Source organism: Phaethon aethereus (assembly GCF_964289735.1).
Source record: "Phaethon aethereus genome assembly, chromosome: 3".
Taxonomy (NCBI): domain Eukaryota; kingdom Metazoa; phylum Chordata; class Aves; order Phaethontiformes; family Phaethontidae; genus Phaethon; species Phaethon aethereus.
Window position 1 is genome coordinate 56,941,860 of NC_138576.1, and position 17,860 is coordinate 56,959,719.

Below are 17,860 nucleotides of genomic sequence, written 5' to 3' on the forward strand. Positions count from 1 at the left end.
CTAACCTCAAATGCTTTTTTAAAAATACCTCCCTAAATGTATTAAAAAATAAGGTCTAAAATATTCCTCTTTCTGCATGCTGAAATCATCGTAACAAATACATCAATGTAGTCATAATTCATGTCTGAAGGGTGGGATTTTCTTTTTCGTGAGTTCTCCTGTGAGTCAGTGGTAACAGGAAAGTGTGGTATGGTGGAATGTACTAATTCCTTACTTAGGGTCTTAAATAATTTAGCCTTCTCACCACCTTGTTCCTGCTATTTATCTGCTGCTTACTGAAAGAGAAAGAAAGAAAAAAAGGAGAAGGGATAGAAGGAAAGAGAGGAAGGAAAGCTTTTTGGCATTTACAGTTTTGCACTCAGTGTCATTATCACTTTAACAAATAATTAGGTTGTTGCCTAATAATATCCCACTGGAAGTGTGCATGTGTGAGCATCTGTTAGTGAACAAACATTCAAATGATTCAGATGCTTTGTTCGGGTAAATACCCATTAAAGTCACTCAGTGGGGACAAGATTTAACATCTAAGATTTCTGAATCGACTTTTGAAGTAATTATCCATTTTTCTGTGATTGCATCTTATGAGATCTTTCTCTACTATAGAGAGCCTGCCATTTCTGATGGTATGGCAGCCCATATATCACTGGGTCTATTTGAAGCAGAGAGAAAACACACTTGTGATGATGGAAAATGATGAGGGAGAATTGGGAAGCCTGAGCAAATTTTGGTGGCAATTGGCAATAACGTGCCTTTTCTTCTGTATTTTCCACCACTCATTTTGATGATCACAGGCACTTAGAAAGGCTGCAGCAACACAAACAACTCTCAGAAGAGTGGGGTTTTTCTTAGACTTGCAAGACAGTTCAAATTTCATTTATGGTACTTAGGCAGTTGAGGTCAACCCTACTTAGATCCCTGTTGAGGCTACAGACTCTTAAAGACCTCCAGTCGTACTGTGTTCAGTCACACTCAGTTTGCCCGGCCCCTTTCACAGTAGGGTCCCATCGTGTCTGGAGCTTGCTGTAATGCAAATAAGTAACGGGTTCGCCCACCCTCACTAATGAGCTGGTTTCTTTTGAAGGGAGAACAATAATAATCCCTAGCCTAGCGTGAGGAATGCTTTGACCTTTTGAAAGTTGTGGGTTTGATCTGCAGGCCATATTGTACTGTCAGGCTTCATGTGGTAGAAATTAAGTACTGGGTGATTGACAGGGCTCCCTAGAAGGCAGCAAACCTGCCTACTTCAGAAATTGATCCTGGGAACAGAGCAACCTGTCATGCAAAATCTGTTTGTCTCAGTGCAGCCTTTCTCTGAACAAGTCTGATGTTTTGAACTTCTGGGATCATAATAACCATCCTTGGAACAGGATCTGTAATCTGCCCACAGGTGATGCTCTCCTGCTTTAATATTCCATCAGATTTGCGAATTTGCAAATACTGGTAATCTCCCACTCTGGCAAAAGCCTCTTGCATCATGTGTGATGCAACATTTATCAGTATGTATGGAAAGTATAAATGTATGTAATCAACTGCTCTATTCTTTAGCATCATGTATGTGTACATATAGAAGTAAAAACTAAGAACACATTTACAGTCTGCCCAAGCTGCACTTATTTTTCCCAGCGTTGTTTACGTATTAAGTGAAGTGACATTCTGACCCTTACATATTACTTCACCAAGCTGGCTGTTTTAATATCTGCGAGACAAATAGAGTGTGTTAGTTTTCACCTCCTTGCAGTACCTAGTTACATATGGTGCTTCTCAACTGTGCATTATAAATGCAAGAGATCTTCTAGATAATTTCTCTTGCCAGGCAGGTATTTTGTGCATGTAAACCTAACTCTTTTACATAATTCTTCTTGTTGTTTATTACCACAGGAGAAGAAAACTTGCTGGCAATTTTGAAAAGGAGATGGTGGAAGTACATGATCCTGGGGATAATAGATATAGAAGCCAATTACCTGGTAGTCAAAGCTTATCAATACACCACTCTTACTAGTGTGCAGGTAAGGACTGAAAGGATTTTCCCTTTTGAGGTAAGGTAATAGGCTCAATGTGGTCAGCGGTGCAGCATCCACGTCCTGGCTTCAGTGCGCTGGTAGCTAGTTCCTGCCTGTGTCTTCTTGTGTGCTTTTTTAATGCTGTCTCATAAGACACGTTCTTTCATGTTGGACTATTTTTATTACTCAATATTTTCCAAACTGTACAAAAACATACTGGCTTTCATTTTTATTTTTCTGTGCTAAACCATTCATAATGACATTGTGGGCGTAATCTACTTAATTTGGTCCTTTAAGGAAATATCTTTAGATGTGATGAAATGTTTTTCTGATTTAATATTATACTTGAAAAAAATACAAGCACTTCTTTTAGGATTCTGTAATTAGATCTGAATGCAAAAGTTGTCATTAAGTATGTAGTTATATTATCTATACATTAAGAATGTAGTTAAGGTGAAGAAGTCTTACTTTAATGCAAGCAGTTAGATGTGTTATATAATAGCTTAACTGCACCTATGAAAAAGTGTACTCTCCCTGAAGAAATTACACGTACAATAAACAACAGCTAGGGTAGCAATTTCTCCAAAAATCTAACCTGTATATTTTAAATATAAATATAAAAGAATCGGGCTTCTTTCCATTTAAGTGGAGAAGAGAATAATACAAACATTTTTAAGAGACTGGAAATTGTCTGTCTTGGGAAATCATTGCATACTTCATTGCTACTTCTTCTAAAACAAACCTAATCCCTTTTTACATTATGTCTAAATAACTGGGCAACACTAGATAGTGTTCAGTTTATTTTACACCTTATTTGTCTGAAGTTTGCATTAGAGCCATAAAATAGAGGAGCACCACTTAATGTTCTGCAGAACCAGAAGCGAATTAGGAATATATCTCTTCCACGGTCAAAAAGTGGTATTGGAAAATACTGTGCTTGTTTAGCTGAATAAGGAGCAAAAATAGAAGAAAACTATGAATTCAAGGAATCTGAATGTGAGGTTTATCCTAAATATTCACAGATGCCTCTGCCATCAGAATCTTGGTTTGAGAATTCTTTAAAATGTGCTTAGACAATTTAATACTGCTTCTAACACTTTTCCAAATCAGATGATTCTGTATAGAGTAAAGCATAAATCCATGTAAACTACTAAAAGCCTCGAAGAGAAAAGCAAAAGCTGAATTGCTTCTTTTGCATGTTCACTCATAGCAAGTAGGAATAGCAGACTGAGCAAAACGATCCAGGTCGTTAAATCCCACCTCCCACAGCCACCAGCAAGCACAAATCAGAGGTTTGTCTGGACGGACCCATGAAACACCAGTTCCAGAAGATGCAAACCCTCCTGCTCATTTGCAATGAGCACGGTTCAAGAGATCAAAAACTACAGTGCGAGGAGGCAGCAGGCAAGAGAGTTCAAGGGCATCACCTGTGTTGCAGCAGTGAATTTGTTGCTGAAATTAGCCACAGTCTCCTTCTATTTAGGAAGAGGTAGAAGCTCAAATGCTGTCCAGCTTTCCTCTAGGAGTGGAGTGAATGCGGTGTCTCCTTTTCCCATAGTTGTCCTGGATTGTGCGGACACAGGCAGAGTGACTGGGAATGTCTGTTACATTTTAAATGCACTTCACAGATGAATTTGAATGAGCTTCTAAGTGTAGATAAGCCCAAAGATATGGTGGGAATGGGACGAGTATGAGGTAATGCATTAAGATGTTGAATCTAATGACAGGTTTTATGAAATGTAGCCAAACACCACCCTATTTCATTTAAAGGTGAAACAGAAGCAGCTCAGGGGATTATTCAGCCTGAAACAGCATTGGTCGAAGTGCGTAATGGTATGAAATGAAGACTGAAGAAATGGAAAGTGAAAGATGAAAAAAAGCAAGCTGTTCTAGGGTCTGATTTCCGAAGCAGCAAACAGGACCACTCTCTCAAGAGCATCTTCCAAAAGGCCCAAGTCCTGCCCAAGCACTGCCTGTGCGGCCGCAAATGCTTGCTGGCACATAGCAAGAAGTGTTCCAGTCCTTTCAGAACTCAGACCCGAGAATCCACTGCTACCTGCCACAAAGTAGCATGGCTTCGACTGAAGCCTGTGGGAGCTATGCCAGTGTACACTTTGACTGAGAGTTGAGGCCCTCAAGTCAATTCCAGGGGATTTTAGTCTCAACAGACATTACACCAGGGCTTTTTTGACGGGGAGAATATAAGAGTTTTTGAAATGGTCACTTCAGTAAGTGAGAAATCTTGCAGTATTTTTATAGGGGTGGTACATGCACCATTTCAGTAGGAAATCAGTTTTACAGCATATACTTTTTTCCACATGGTATCTCTGCTCTGTCATGCAAAACTAACATGTGAGTGTGCTGGGCCTGTGGTGCTTTTAAGCAAAAAACATTAAGCTGCTCCCAGCAAAAACACAAAGTTTAACTGTAAAAATATACCTGTATTGAAATTGATTTGTGGTTCTGCTTTCACCAAACAACTCCAAGCACTCAACAGCTTTGTTTGCCAAGTAGTTTTAAACTCCTAGGACTGTCAAAAGTTCTAGATTAAACTCCATCTTTTTTTTTGTAATTGACAGTATCTCATGGTTCCAGGAAAAGACTGAAAATGTTGCCATACTTTTCCCTACTGTTTTACACCAAGTCTTTCCTATACTTTCCTTTAGCATTCCCTTTTGGTTTTGGTCTGGGAAAACAGAATTTTCTAATAAACATTCCTATACATATTTTGCTGGATGCCTTCAGAACCCTAGCGAACAAGGACACGCAGGCATAAATCAGAGATTAATATGGTGCCAAACTTTTACTTCTGGATGTGCTTCTGATTATTTCAAATCCTCATGTACTCTATAATTACTCTCTGAGAATGTGGCACTCAGCTTCCTCATAAGATGAAAACAAAGTACTGTGAAGTCTAGAAACACATAATTTTCCCTTTTAAAAAAACACAAAACAACAATAAACTAAAAGACCTCCCTTATAAGCTAGGTGACGTTAAAAAATTAGATTGAAAACCAATGCACTGTTTATGTTACAGACATTGAGGTATAGGACAATTGCTAAGGATAAAATCCAGGGTACCCTCTAGGTACCTGCAGTGCAATCCAGGGGCAACTAGATATAATAGAGCAATCCAAGAAGCCCACACCTAACTGTCTATATATCTAAAATGCCATAAACATCTAACATCCCCTGGTCTGTATGTACTAACCTGCTGCTCAGAGCACAGTCTTGGGACATGAAAACGTCTGTTTGAACCTCTCAGGTTGCTCCTTCTTTTGTAGCTTTAAGTTCTTGTTCTTTGCATGCCCAGAGTGCTTCTGTATTGATGGACCCAGATGCCTAAATGCCTGCCTCCGTTTTAAAATTCAAAAGCTAAGTATTCCTACACCAAAGTACCCCAAGGAACTCAATTTGTTAGATATGATCTTAGCATGCCTCAAGTGCTTACAGAAAGCCCGGAGTGCTTTCCAAATTGCAAGGCTAGAACCACCTTTTACATAGCCATAGCTGTTAAAACAGTAGCCCACAGGAAGTGCTTGAGTTATCTCTATCTTAGCTGAGGGAATTGAAACTAAAGCTTCCCACAGCCATGACAATGCTCAGGCTAGTAAATGAAGACTGGTTGCTAGAAGGTACATTTAAAAACAGAGTATATAACAGGTAAAAGGCGCAGTAGTTTGTCGATGGATCAGTTTGATGTCCAAAAACACGTATTTCAAGAAGTGCCAGACATCAATCACACTTAATGCTCTCAGACGCATGTGTCCTGATTCTCAGATGGCCAAAAACTTGCAAAATTATCTTTAGTTTCTCTTTGGTGCATTAATCTAAATTGCACTACATTTTGTAGCCTTCTTGCATGTCAGCTGCAGCAGGTGCAGAAAGTGCATTAAACATTTCCGTGTACACCAGCACTCAATCCCATGGACATTTTAAAAAAAACTATACACTTTCATGACTGCTTATGGTAGTCATAGAATCATTTAGGTTGGGAAAGACCTTTAAGATCATCAAGTCTAACCATTAACCTAGCACTGCCAAGTCCACCACTAAACCATGTCCCTAAGCACAACATCTACACGTCTTTTAAACACCTGCAGAGATGGTGACTCAACCACTTCCCTGGGCAGCCTGTTCCAATGCTTTCTGTATTTATCCTAATGGTTTTTAAAACAACCCTGGTGCAGGCCTGTGGAAGGTTTAATAACTGTCCAAGAAGGGTGCTTTAACTACCCTTGGAGACACCTTTTACACAGCAGACAAGTTCCTCCAGAGGGAATTAAAAGATTCTGAAGTTCTTGCAGTTATTTAGATCTAGATATTTAATTTGTTTGACACTACGTTTTGCCTTCAACTTCCCTGTACTGCACCGACAGTGTGCCACGCACGTACGTCCTACCAAGTCCATAATGTCTTCCACTAAGCCTGTTACAATACTAGTATTTGTAACCTTTGCTGCCAGGTAAGTGCTTTCTCATCATACCAAGCTGCATTATGAGGCAGACTGCCCCCTCCCTTCTCCCCTGTTGTCCCCACATTAATTAGCTCTCCTTTCTGCAATGCACATTTCTATCCACCTGCGCATGACACTTGTGTTGCACTCTCTAGAGGTAATGTTATCCTTTTTCTGTGTTATGACATCACATAGAAATCTGGGCTATTTCTGAAACGCCTTGCATAGTGGTACTGTAGAATATGCATACGATGTCACAAGAAATAAGGCACTGTCAAAGAGAGAGCAATGTTTCCAAATAGTGATTTATCTGGTAATTTATTCCTTGGGCAATCAAGCCTTTGATTGGCATGATGAAAACAAAGGTAGTAAAAACTGGGATTTATAGACACCAGGAGACAGACAATAAAACTACTATGCTGATGTTCTCAGCTACTCTTAGATCACTGTGAGGCTCAGCAGTACATCATACTTCCAATTACCTCTGACAATTTTCGTACCTCAACAACTGCCACCAGAAAAGGAAAGGAGTCAGCAGTAAGTGCTTGTTATAGGAGCGCTGGATGGCAATAGACTTTGCTCTGTTCTTGGTCCCTATGGACTCAATGTGCGCTGAGGCAGAAGGTTGAGATAATTTTGAAGCAGATCTGGGAGCTGAGAAGCAGGGGATTTGCAATACTGAAGTTGTTGATCCATTTTTTCTAGTGCCCATTAATGTGAAATATCTCAAAAGCAGAGATAAATTCCACTCCTTCCCTTCCTTCCCCCATCCTATGTATGTAAGATTGATCGTACTTTCCTGTTTTGCTTCAGGGCAGTGAGAGAATACTGCAATGTTAATAAGGTTTGCAGGTCAACATTGTGCAAAAGTGGTGCATACCATACATTTATGCTGTGAGAGTGAGTCCGTGGAGTGTGTCTTGCATCTGACTTTTTATTGCACTTTGTGTTGCTGTTCTGTCTTTTAACTGTGTTACATGCCTATGGTTTGCAAACCAGCCCCTACAGTATCCTCAGTCTCTGTACATGGTTTTGGAGTCAACTGAGCTTTCAGTATCCAGAGCTCCTGCCTCTAATGGCAAAATTCACCCTGAGCCAAACTTTTTCCTAACATATATATGCAAAATGTCATTAAAGCCTGTGGAGTTGTGCCCATTACAACAGCAGAGACTTTGTGCCCATTATGCGTATTCTTGCAAGTGAAATGCAAAAGCAGAGCTTTTTCTGCAGGAGACATCCAGGATTTTTCCTAGGCCAGGATCTAATCCCCTGCATAGCTTACAGCGACTGGCAACATGGAGAAATTTCTAATAAGCAACCTTGAGAAAATGGTCCTCAAAGCCCACATCCAGTCATCTTACTTAGAGCGAAGCAAAACAGAAAGTAGTTTTTTTCTGCAGAAACACATGACTGCTGGCAGAGCTGTCTGCTGTCTTAGAGTGATCTTTTTTCTGATAGTGATGTGCAAAATCAGAGGCTGAAGGCAATTAAAGAAAGTCTGTCTCAGTGGTCAGTTTATTGGGAACTCTTCCTGGTCTTTGAGCAGATGTTGCATAAGCACAGCTGGAGTCCATGTAACGAGAGGATGAAGAGACGTGTCCTAAGGTGGTTTTTACGAAAAAGAGTCAAGATGTGATTACTCGTGTTGGTAGTAAAGCGTGTCCATGTGTAGAGAGTTGAGAGCAGAGGAACTGTGGGTTGGATGTGACCACCACCTTTCATTTAACATAACTTCAAGAAGTCACTGAATTCCTTCTACGTACACAGAAAGCTGGAGCTGTGATAATCCTTATCTCGGGTGTTGGTGCGTGGAAGTCAGATGTAGGTGAAGATCTTTCACTTGTGAAAGTTCTGAGGGAGTTTCTGTGTCTGCAGGGGAAAAAGAGAATATCCTGAGAATAGATTAAAGGAAATTATGGGAACAGTTATAAAAACATCAACCGTGTGGCCCCAAGAAAAAAATTAGAGCTCTTGTGGGCAATATACTGATTTAAAGAGGCTTCAGACTGGGATCAGTCTTCTGGCTTTTGTTTCTTCCATTTCATGGAAATTAGGCATTTTTACTTTTTTTTTTTTTTAAATGAATTACATCACTGACTGATTCTTTCACCAATCTCCCTAACTGGAGTACCCTACATTTTGGCCAGATGAAAAAATTAATAAATTTAAATTAACTCTGTGATTATATAAAAAGAAAGTGATTAAGTTGTAATGAGATAGCAAATAAAGACACGAAAGGTAAAAAGAATGCTCATTTTTTTTTATTATTTGAATTGCTTGAAATAACCCTGTCAGAAATGCTGCCAGCACCCACACCTTCCCTTCAGAAGGTGTCGGTCGCGGAGTAGCCTAATTGCCACGCAGTTCCCCTGGCAGCCGGCAGCCACCTCTGTGTGGTTTCGCATCTTGGCTGCTTTGGTGCGTGTGTAACGTACAGTTGAGTCAAGCGTGTGGGGTATTGTGAAGGTAGTGTGAAAACTGGGCTAGAAAGAGCCCTCGAGTGGGCAGCAAACCCTTTCTTCCTTTCAAAACACAAAGCAAATGTCAGAAGGTGTGTCTCTTACTGGATATAGCACTGGCTGTTGTATTAAACTTAACAGGTCGCACGCTGAAATTCAGTAGCCCACACACGTACGTGACCGTACAACACTGGGTGGTTACGACACTGATTTTACTGATGCCTCTGCTCTGCAGAGCCGGCTGAGCAGAGGGTGCGGCTGATTCTCCACATGATTTGCCGGAGGACAGCACTCACGAGAAACACCTAATGTGAAAAAAAGGGCTTATAACTGGGGGAGAAAATCCAATGAATGTTTAAAAAGGGAGAATCAACTCAGCTGTTCCCATAAGGAGTTTGCTGACCAGCTTTTTTCTTTTTGATATTGCTGCAGATCATCATGTTTTACAGACCTTTCCTCTGAAGCTTGCCAGCTCTCCTTTCCAATGACTAACTGTACATTCTTGCTGTATCTGTGCAAGCACATGCTGGATTTGTGAGATCGGAGACTGGATATTTACTGTTAGCAAAAGAGTATTAGTCTGTTATTCACAAGTATAATAAAATCAACGTAATTTAACAAACAAATAATCGGAGAAAATACATTTCATCATTCTGTATCATCGATAGGCTTAGATGTGGTGTGATATCTTTTAGAATCAAATAATAATCTTCGATCTCTATAACAACACAGTGTTTTTATAACAGAAAGGAGTTGCTGTAGGATGGTATATCATTAGATTATATATTTTTGTATCCTGCCTTCTAAAGTAGCCCAAGCCAGAGCTGTGACTGAAGAAAACCACAGACAAACATGGCAGCATCAAAGAACATGGTCTGCAGCACTTGCTTGTATCAGTTTTATTATCTTCACATGGCAAAATAGGAAATATGTTTTCCTTTAATTTAGTGAGATCTGATAATTTCTGTGATTAAAACAGGAGCACTGATTAAAATCAGGTCACTATTAATTTAACTTAAAGACAGGGTATAGGCAGTATCTTTTGATAAGCAATTTAAAAAAAGGAAAATATCGAAGATGATTCTTAGGGAAATACCAGTAAACAACTGACCTTTATGTACTATAAATGAAATTCAAGTTATTAATATCAAATTGTTAAAATAATTTATCTTTGTTATTATAAATGCTTTATAGTCAGAAAAATGATGATTAGGTATAAATTTTTTTTCTTACTAGCTGAAATAACTATTAGCAAACAAAAGAAAGAAAAAAAAAAAACCCCACATGAAAGCCTTATTGCAGATCAGCTAATCCATGTTACATATTTTGTCTGTAAAATGTATGTGTATTTTTTCTTATACTAGGCAGGTTCATCTGAGGAGAAAACAAAGGCAGAGCAAATTTAGTCCTGGAGAAATGAAATGTCAAGAAATACCTGAAAAATAGTTAAGCAATATACACTAGGTTATCTGATTGCTTATATTGTATTAACCTAATTTATTTCTATCTACCCCATTGTTTAATTACAGGTATAAACTAAGCACACTTCAAGAACTCTATAATGTCAGTGAACATTAACTACATTTAATGTTTATATATATAGATGGTGCAGAGTTCCAAATAGCAATTTGTGAATTAGACCTTGGACTACCAGCCTCAAAGGGGCATTTTTGAGCTTCTGTCAGCATTGTTTTCTTGTCACAGGTCCTGTTTATGCAGGACATTAAAGACATTAAAAGACACATCTTCACATACTTGAAAGCATAGGTACATTTAAATATTTATGAAGAGGAATTTTTTAAATTTTCCTCTAAAAGACTGTGGGAATTTGCATGTTAAAGTACACATGCTGGAGGTACAAACATTTTTTAAAACTGGCTATTGAAATCACACTAGCACCCTAATATATATCATATTCACAAGAAAATGTTCTTTTTGTGTGCTTAGCCCGGACTAAGTAAAGCAGCCCTCGTCAGAGCTCCTGTCCCACAATGAACATGCAGTGTCATATCCTGTGAGTAAAGGTGGACAAGGGCTGTACTCCAGATGTTGGGGGTTAAAAATATCCACTGAATAACTCTGTGTATCTGGAGAGACAGTAGTTAGTGGCTGAAAGGTGACATCTAAAGGCGACATAGACATGGTTTAGGGGACATGGTGGCGCTGGATTAATGGCTGGACTTGATGGTCTTGAAGGTCCTTTCCAACCTAGTGATTCTGTGATTCTGATTCTGACATCTTCATATTCTTAAATCTGTTCTTAAACATTCTTTGCATAAGTGACCAGTGCTTCTGATTTTGCAAAATCAAATGGTTGGTTCGGTGATGGTTGATGTTCAATTACCTTTGCACAGAAAAGAACTGGAAAGATGCTTGCAGACACTTACTGTCTTGCTTAATAAATGGTCTCTTAAAACACCTCTATGCTTAACTGTTGTATAAGGCTTCCTGCTCTGTCTTGGGCACAGTTGTCTCTGAGGTGGTATGTGTATGTATGGGGAAGAGGGTGCTTAAATCTTAGGTGCTTACCTGAGGAAGACAATGTCAGACTGTGCAGTACCTCTGACTGGTGCTATTTTACTCATATCGAGCTCTGAGTTAGGTGTAAGGGTGTCTTTTCTCCTCTTCTCCAGTGCAAAGTTTATCAAGTTGGTATAACCTACTGGTAACTCCTGTAGCACAGCGTGGAAAGGAAGCCAAGTGCACAGAGCCAGGTAAAGGTAGCTCATACTGTTGACAGATTTCAGTTGCTTTCTCCAAGGTAAGACTGGTGCCTGCCCACGTGAGCTTCTCCTCCACCTTGTTTTGATGCAAACAATCAATAACCATCGAACAGCCCAGCTTGGAAATGACCTCACATGATCACCTGGTCGAACCTCTCATGGGAAAGTGAGCCTAGATGAGATTATCTAGCACCCTGTCCAGCTGCATCTTGAAAACCTCCAGTGAAGGGCACTCTACCATGTCCCTGAGGAGATTGTTCCAGTGATTGGTTGGTTCTGACTGTAAAAAATGTCTTTGCTATAATGAGATGAAACCTTTCCTGGTGCAACCTGTTGCCCTTTGTCTTCTCCGTGTGGCTCCTTGTGAAGAGAAAGCCTCTGTCTTCTTTGTAGCCCCACTGTAAGTAGTGGAAAACTGTGATGAGGTCAGAAAATTGCATGAGTTAAGCTCAGCCGTTCAATGCTGCACTGGGAGGGAATGGGGTAGAGGCATTCCCACCTTCAGAGATAGCTATGAGCAATGTGAGGAGTAATTGCCTCCCTGCTGTTGGGTACTACCTTCCCTCCATCTTCAGCAGGGATGATGGATGCACTGTATGCTAGTGCAGCTAATGAAGAACACACGTCCAGCATGTACAGGCATGATGACATGAGCAGGTTTTGAGGGGGCAGGTGGTGAGCTGTGTTCGCTTCCCGTAGGTTGCATGGGATTGTAGCTTCCCTCAGGAGTGCCACCTATTGCTGGTACATGCTACGGCTGCATTGGCTAAGTGCAGAAATCCACAGTGCAATGAGAAATGTGCAGTGGGTGTTATCCACGCAGCAGTGACCATCTGTGCTGGCGAAGTGGGCCTCATCACTCCTCCCAGTGACAGGAGAAGACCGTGTGCCACCTCGCCTGCACTGCGTGCCAGGATTTAATAGGTACGCCCAGTAGTCCTGCTGCTGCCCCTCCCTCCTCCAGGAACCAGCTGCAAGTTCTGAAGTTGTTCTTGTGTACGTGGTGTCTTGTATATGCGTGCTTTTACAAAGAGTAGTTACTGGGAGTTAGCTCCGTTGTATGCTGTACACGTTACAGGCTCTTCGGAGGCAGAGCAGATGCCCTATGCAGACGAAGGGGCTTGTTACAGTTTGTTCATCTGTTGTCCCTTTTTGTGTTGGTTCTGTGAAGGACAGCATTTTGAGGACTGCCGAAGGAAGTTTTCACTGTAAAGAGGCCTGGCCATGCCTTTTAGATGATTAAAACTCATTTTAAATGCAGGACCTGCTTTTAGCACAGACCTTTCCTCATCTCTTCTGGAGGTCTTTGGGACTGCTTGAGCCACCGAAACGCAGTGTGGTCCCACTGCTGAACCATTTCTCTTCTGAAGGCTTTTGCTACTCACTGTCTGGGAAATCTTTGAAATAGAAGGGTTTCCACTGAACACTCTTTTTTTCAAGGAAAAATTTCAAGGAAATTATCCTTAGTCCAAAAATTGGCTTTTATATTTTTGTTGATCCCCCAAATTTAATATTAATTACCTGGTTATCTCACATGTAAAGAATAATTGTCTAAGTGATGAAATTCTTGAAATCATCCAAAAATCTTTTTCTCTTCAGATAATGCATGGACAGACAAAGAAGTTAAAAGGCATGTGTGATCATTATTTGAAAATAATACTTACTGTGCTTAGTGGAAAATCACACCAAGAGAGCAATTAACAGGTAATAGACCCAAAGAGAAGAAAAACCAAATTGCATCATCTGAAATCAAGGTAACAACATCTGGAGTTGTTTCCCAGAACTACAGACACAGTCTCCTCCTTTGGTTGTTCCAGACATTCTCATTAGAAGGAAGATGCAACCTTATAGCTGTGGTTCTTGCTGTATCAATTGGCATTGAACAGATTTGTTAAATCTCATTGTTAGTCCATAGAATTGCAACTAAGAATGGAATAGCATAGCACAGAATAGAATATTTTCAGTAGGAAGGGACCTACAATGATCATCTAGCCCAACTGCCTGACCACTTCAGGGCTGACAAAAAGTTAAAGCATGTTATTAATGGCGTTGTCCAAATGCCTCTTGAACACTGACAGGCTTGGGGCATCGACCACCTCTCTAGGAATCCTGTTCCAGTGTTTGACCAACCTCTCAGTAAAGAAATGCTTCCTCATGTCCAGTCTAAACCTCGCCTGGTGCGTTATCTGTGCCCTTTTAGCAAGTGGGATTAAGGTTCTTGAAGTCAAGTTTCTTTGGGTGTTTCTTACTCAGGTTTTTTGTTTCCTGGTGACGTACTGGTAGTTTCTAAAATATATTTTAATTTTAAAACCTCTGTGCCCTCTCACAAACATTTTGTGCATTTCTTTTTTTATCATGGGTTTTCTGTGTATTGCTGGGTGTCTCTGAAAAAACTAGTTAAAGATTGTGTTTCATAACACTTGTTTGGGAAAGCTCTTACCCAGACTCTATTGGAAAGAAGATTGAGTTCCTTGCACTGCAGGCAAGGTGCTTATTTATTTTGTTTTCCTTCAGAGGCATATGGGACTGTATTTTCAAGGAGTTAATAGTCCCCACAGGGGTCAGATTTTTCATAAGTATTCTGCATGCAGAAACCCCTTGAATTTATATGACCAGATTTAATAAATCTGGTCAACTTGTGCGTTATGAACATTCCTGCTAATTGGACCTGAACTGACTGAAGCATATGTCTAGACTGCAGGAAGAGTGCCCTCAGTCTTTGTCCATTAATCACCAGAGGTGAGGACCAGATGGAGTGGTGTGGCTCTCTTTTGGCCCAGGTTTCCTTCCCACGGATTTGAAATATGCATCTGAATCCAAGAGCAAGGCAGTGCTGTTGAGTGTTACCGTAGAGCAACAGCTTTCCTTAATTCATGGAATAGTCATGAACAGAATACAGTCTTATCCTCTGTCTGATGGATGACATAACCACTTGAATACACTGTCTGGTACAAAGTGCAATTACTAACTAAATAACCTTGCTCCCCTTTGCTGGAATCTATCCTAGTGTTTTAGGGCAAAGTGTTAGCAGGTTGATTTGTTGATTTTTCCTCTCTTTCTTTACAGCTCCTAGACTGTTTTGTCATCCCTGTGGTGATACTGCTCTCCTGGTTCTTCCTACTGGTACGATACAAGGCAGTACACTTCATTGGGATCGTGGTCTGCATTCTGGGCATGGGATGCATGGCAGGAGCAGATGTGCTCGTTGGGAGACAGCAAGGAGCAGGTGAGTAAGGATGGATGTGTTGTATGACCAATTTCTGCTCAGAGAAGCCATTGATCAGAACATGTCAGATTGGGACAAAATAGCAAAATCGGCAAGAAACCTTGTGCCTTCATGGATCCAGAGCGCTGCAGCATTCAAAGTTGCCTCTTTGTCAGAAGGGACGGAGAACAAAAATGAGTCAACACTTAGAAGTCAGCACTGCTGCAAAGACTTGTTGAGCCCTGTGCCTGTAACCCAGATTACCCTCTGTGCGGCCAGGGGAGACAAGCTAAATACTTGTAGTTTCCTTCTGTTTTGGCTCAGTTGTTTGACTGCAAACCTCAGTTGCTTCCTTTCCAAATTGGCTACATCTTTGAATCATAAGAACCTCTCGCATCTGCTGTGTACTCTTACTTCTCCTCAACTTTGCCCCGTTTTTGCACAGAGGTGAGGTCACTGGGTAGATGCTGAAAGACAACCAACCTACATACTAACTGTACGAATTGGGTTATGCACACAGTCGCAGAGTAAAGGTTTGGGATTTGTCTGTGTCGTTGTTGAAAAGAACCGTCTTGTGTGCAAAACGTTTGTATGTGCGGCATCATATGAATAATGTGTGTAGCTATTAAAGCAGACTAGACAGAGTTAGATTGCATCGATCAGCTTCCTCTGTCACATTGATTTCTCTAGTGCCAACCCAAATGATGTGGGAAGGCTGGAAATTCTTTTCAAAGATTGTCAATTAGGCACAGTTTTCATTCTTAATTAAAAGCACTGAATTGTGAGCTGAGCATAATGCACTGGGATTTAGAATTCTTGACTCAGCTTTCTGAATACAAATGCAAGTTCTGTAAGAACTGCAGTTGCCAGGATGCTACTAAATAAAATGAGTGAGTTTGTGACAGTACTCACCATATCTCCCTGCCCCCTTTTATCCCTGTCCTTTACCCTAAAAGGAGACTTTTAGGTCATTGGTCTCCTCCAGATATAGCTCTGCGCCAGATAAAAAGAAAATAATGTACTCTGTATTATGGAATCATCCAGCCAAAGCTGCATTTAAGAATGACTGATTTCAGAGGGATTGGGATTTCAAGCCTGGGTTCCAGAGGAAACACCCTATGTCCCAGTAATCTAGGGAGTAACATGCTAGGGCAGGTGAGTTGTGGATCAGCAGGAGCGTGTGGGGCAATGGACCTCAACGGGGGCAAGGAACAGATTGAAGAACACTGACATTTTGACCATGCAACTGCAATAATTAGATATCATTTGACATATTCATTACTAAAGCACGGGTATAGCTGTTAGGTAAATTTTTCCAGGAAAATCTGTTAACATGCATTATTGCCTTTTAATTTGGAATTACACATGAAAAACTGTGTCCATGATTATTGCTACGCAGAGAGATTGCAGATGGTATTTTTTAAGTGGCAAAAATGATGTTATCAATGATGTTGTTTTTAACAGAGTAAAGTAGATCAGCTGGTTTTATTTATCTGAAGGGCTAAAACTATACATTAAAAATCTACAAATAAAAAGTATAGGCAGTAAAAGAAAAAAAATTCTTGAAACTCTTCATTAAGGGGTTCCACACCATTTATAGGCTATTTCCTAGGACTGGGCAAACAAAAAAAGGAATACACCAAAAGCAGTGAAGCTGTATTAGTCCTTAGTAAACTCCTCTGTCTATCCTATATTTTAGGGGACAGTATCTGTTGGCACCTGTTTGCCCCTGTGGACCGTACTATTTACTGTATTAGAAGCGCCATAAGGCTCTGCTAGGCACCTAATACATATAGCAATCTAGCCTGCCAACTCTTACAGTACAGAAACATGAATTTAAAATGCAGCACTGAGAGATTAACAGGTATTTTCCAAACTATCTTCAGGAATTAGGTATAATGTACAGGCATGCTCTCAACTTTCAATAAATTTGTGGTAGTTTACCTTTTTTTGGTCTATCCTGATGGATGTTTTGCACGTTTCTCAATGAGAAAAGCAATTACTATGAAGTACTTAGTGCTCTATCACCTTACATGCCAACTATACCTTAAAATAACATTTTTCTGAACTAATACCCCTGAAGTACCTTGGCACTTGTGCTCCTGTAATACACAGGGGTCTAAGTGTTTCATCCAGATTTTTCAAAGTCCTTCACAGTTTTAGCTTACCACAGTCTCTGAAAACCGGTCACTTCAGTCCTGTTACAAGTGTATGAGAGTATGTTTAGTCTAAGATGGGACATATTGAGACTGATCTTTAGATATTATGATCATCAGTAATCACAACCAGCAAAGCAAAGAGAAATACCTCTTAATGCTGGAGGTTAAGGTAAAAATGTGGCCAAGTGGCCTAGGGAGAGTGTGAAGAGCAATTGTGTCAGAACATAATTCATATTTAAATTATATATGTTACACTTTAGTGCTATAACTAGTCCCCACAGCATAAATGTCTCTCTGGACTGTATGGCTTCTGCTTCCCAAGAACATTGAATATGCTAACAGTGATTAATGCAAAGGGTTTTTTTGCCAAGCTATGTCTTGTGTTTCTTCAGAAGAATGATCCATGCCATTAAATTGGTCAAGTACGGCTCTATTAACCTAAAAGTCTTTAGAATGCCTCTAGTCAATTGATATATATTTCCTTAGCAATAAAACCAGTAGATGCATGTGGATTCTACTTCCATGAAAATGTCTATTATGATATGCCAGTCTTGGGGGAAGATCCAAAGTCAGCCTCTTGACGAAGCAAATAAAAGGCATTTGACAACCAGGATGCTAGGAATGATTAGGAAAGAAACGAAAAATAGGATATAAAACATTTTTATGCCAGTATTTACAGTTTTGATGCACTAGCCTCTTGAGTACCATGTATTACTCTGGTCACTGAATCTCAAAAAGAAATTACCAGAAAATAAGCTTATAGAAGCAATGGAGAAAGGTGAGAAAGATATTAAAGGGTGTAAAATGGCTTCAGGATGAAGACAATGTAGGCAGTCTGGGACTTTTCATCTACTAGAA

General features: G+C 40.1%; 1 protein-coding gene across 1 annotated transcript in view; it reads left to right on the forward strand.

The window, feature by feature from the left end:
* The window catches only part of SLC35F1 (solute carrier family 35 member F1), a gene marked incomplete at its 3' end in the record, with an annotated part of 257,271 nt that overhangs the window by 201,169 nt on the left and 38,242 nt on the right, over positions 1–17,860 (forward strand). Inside the window, exons 3-4 of the mRNA XM_081997260.1 lie at positions 1,879–2,006; positions 14,705–14,864. Coding sequence (XP_081853386.1) covers positions 1,879–2,006; positions 14,705–14,864 — 288 coding nt within the window. The remainder of the gene's footprint in view (positions 1–1,878; positions 2,007–14,704; positions 14,865–17,860) is intronic.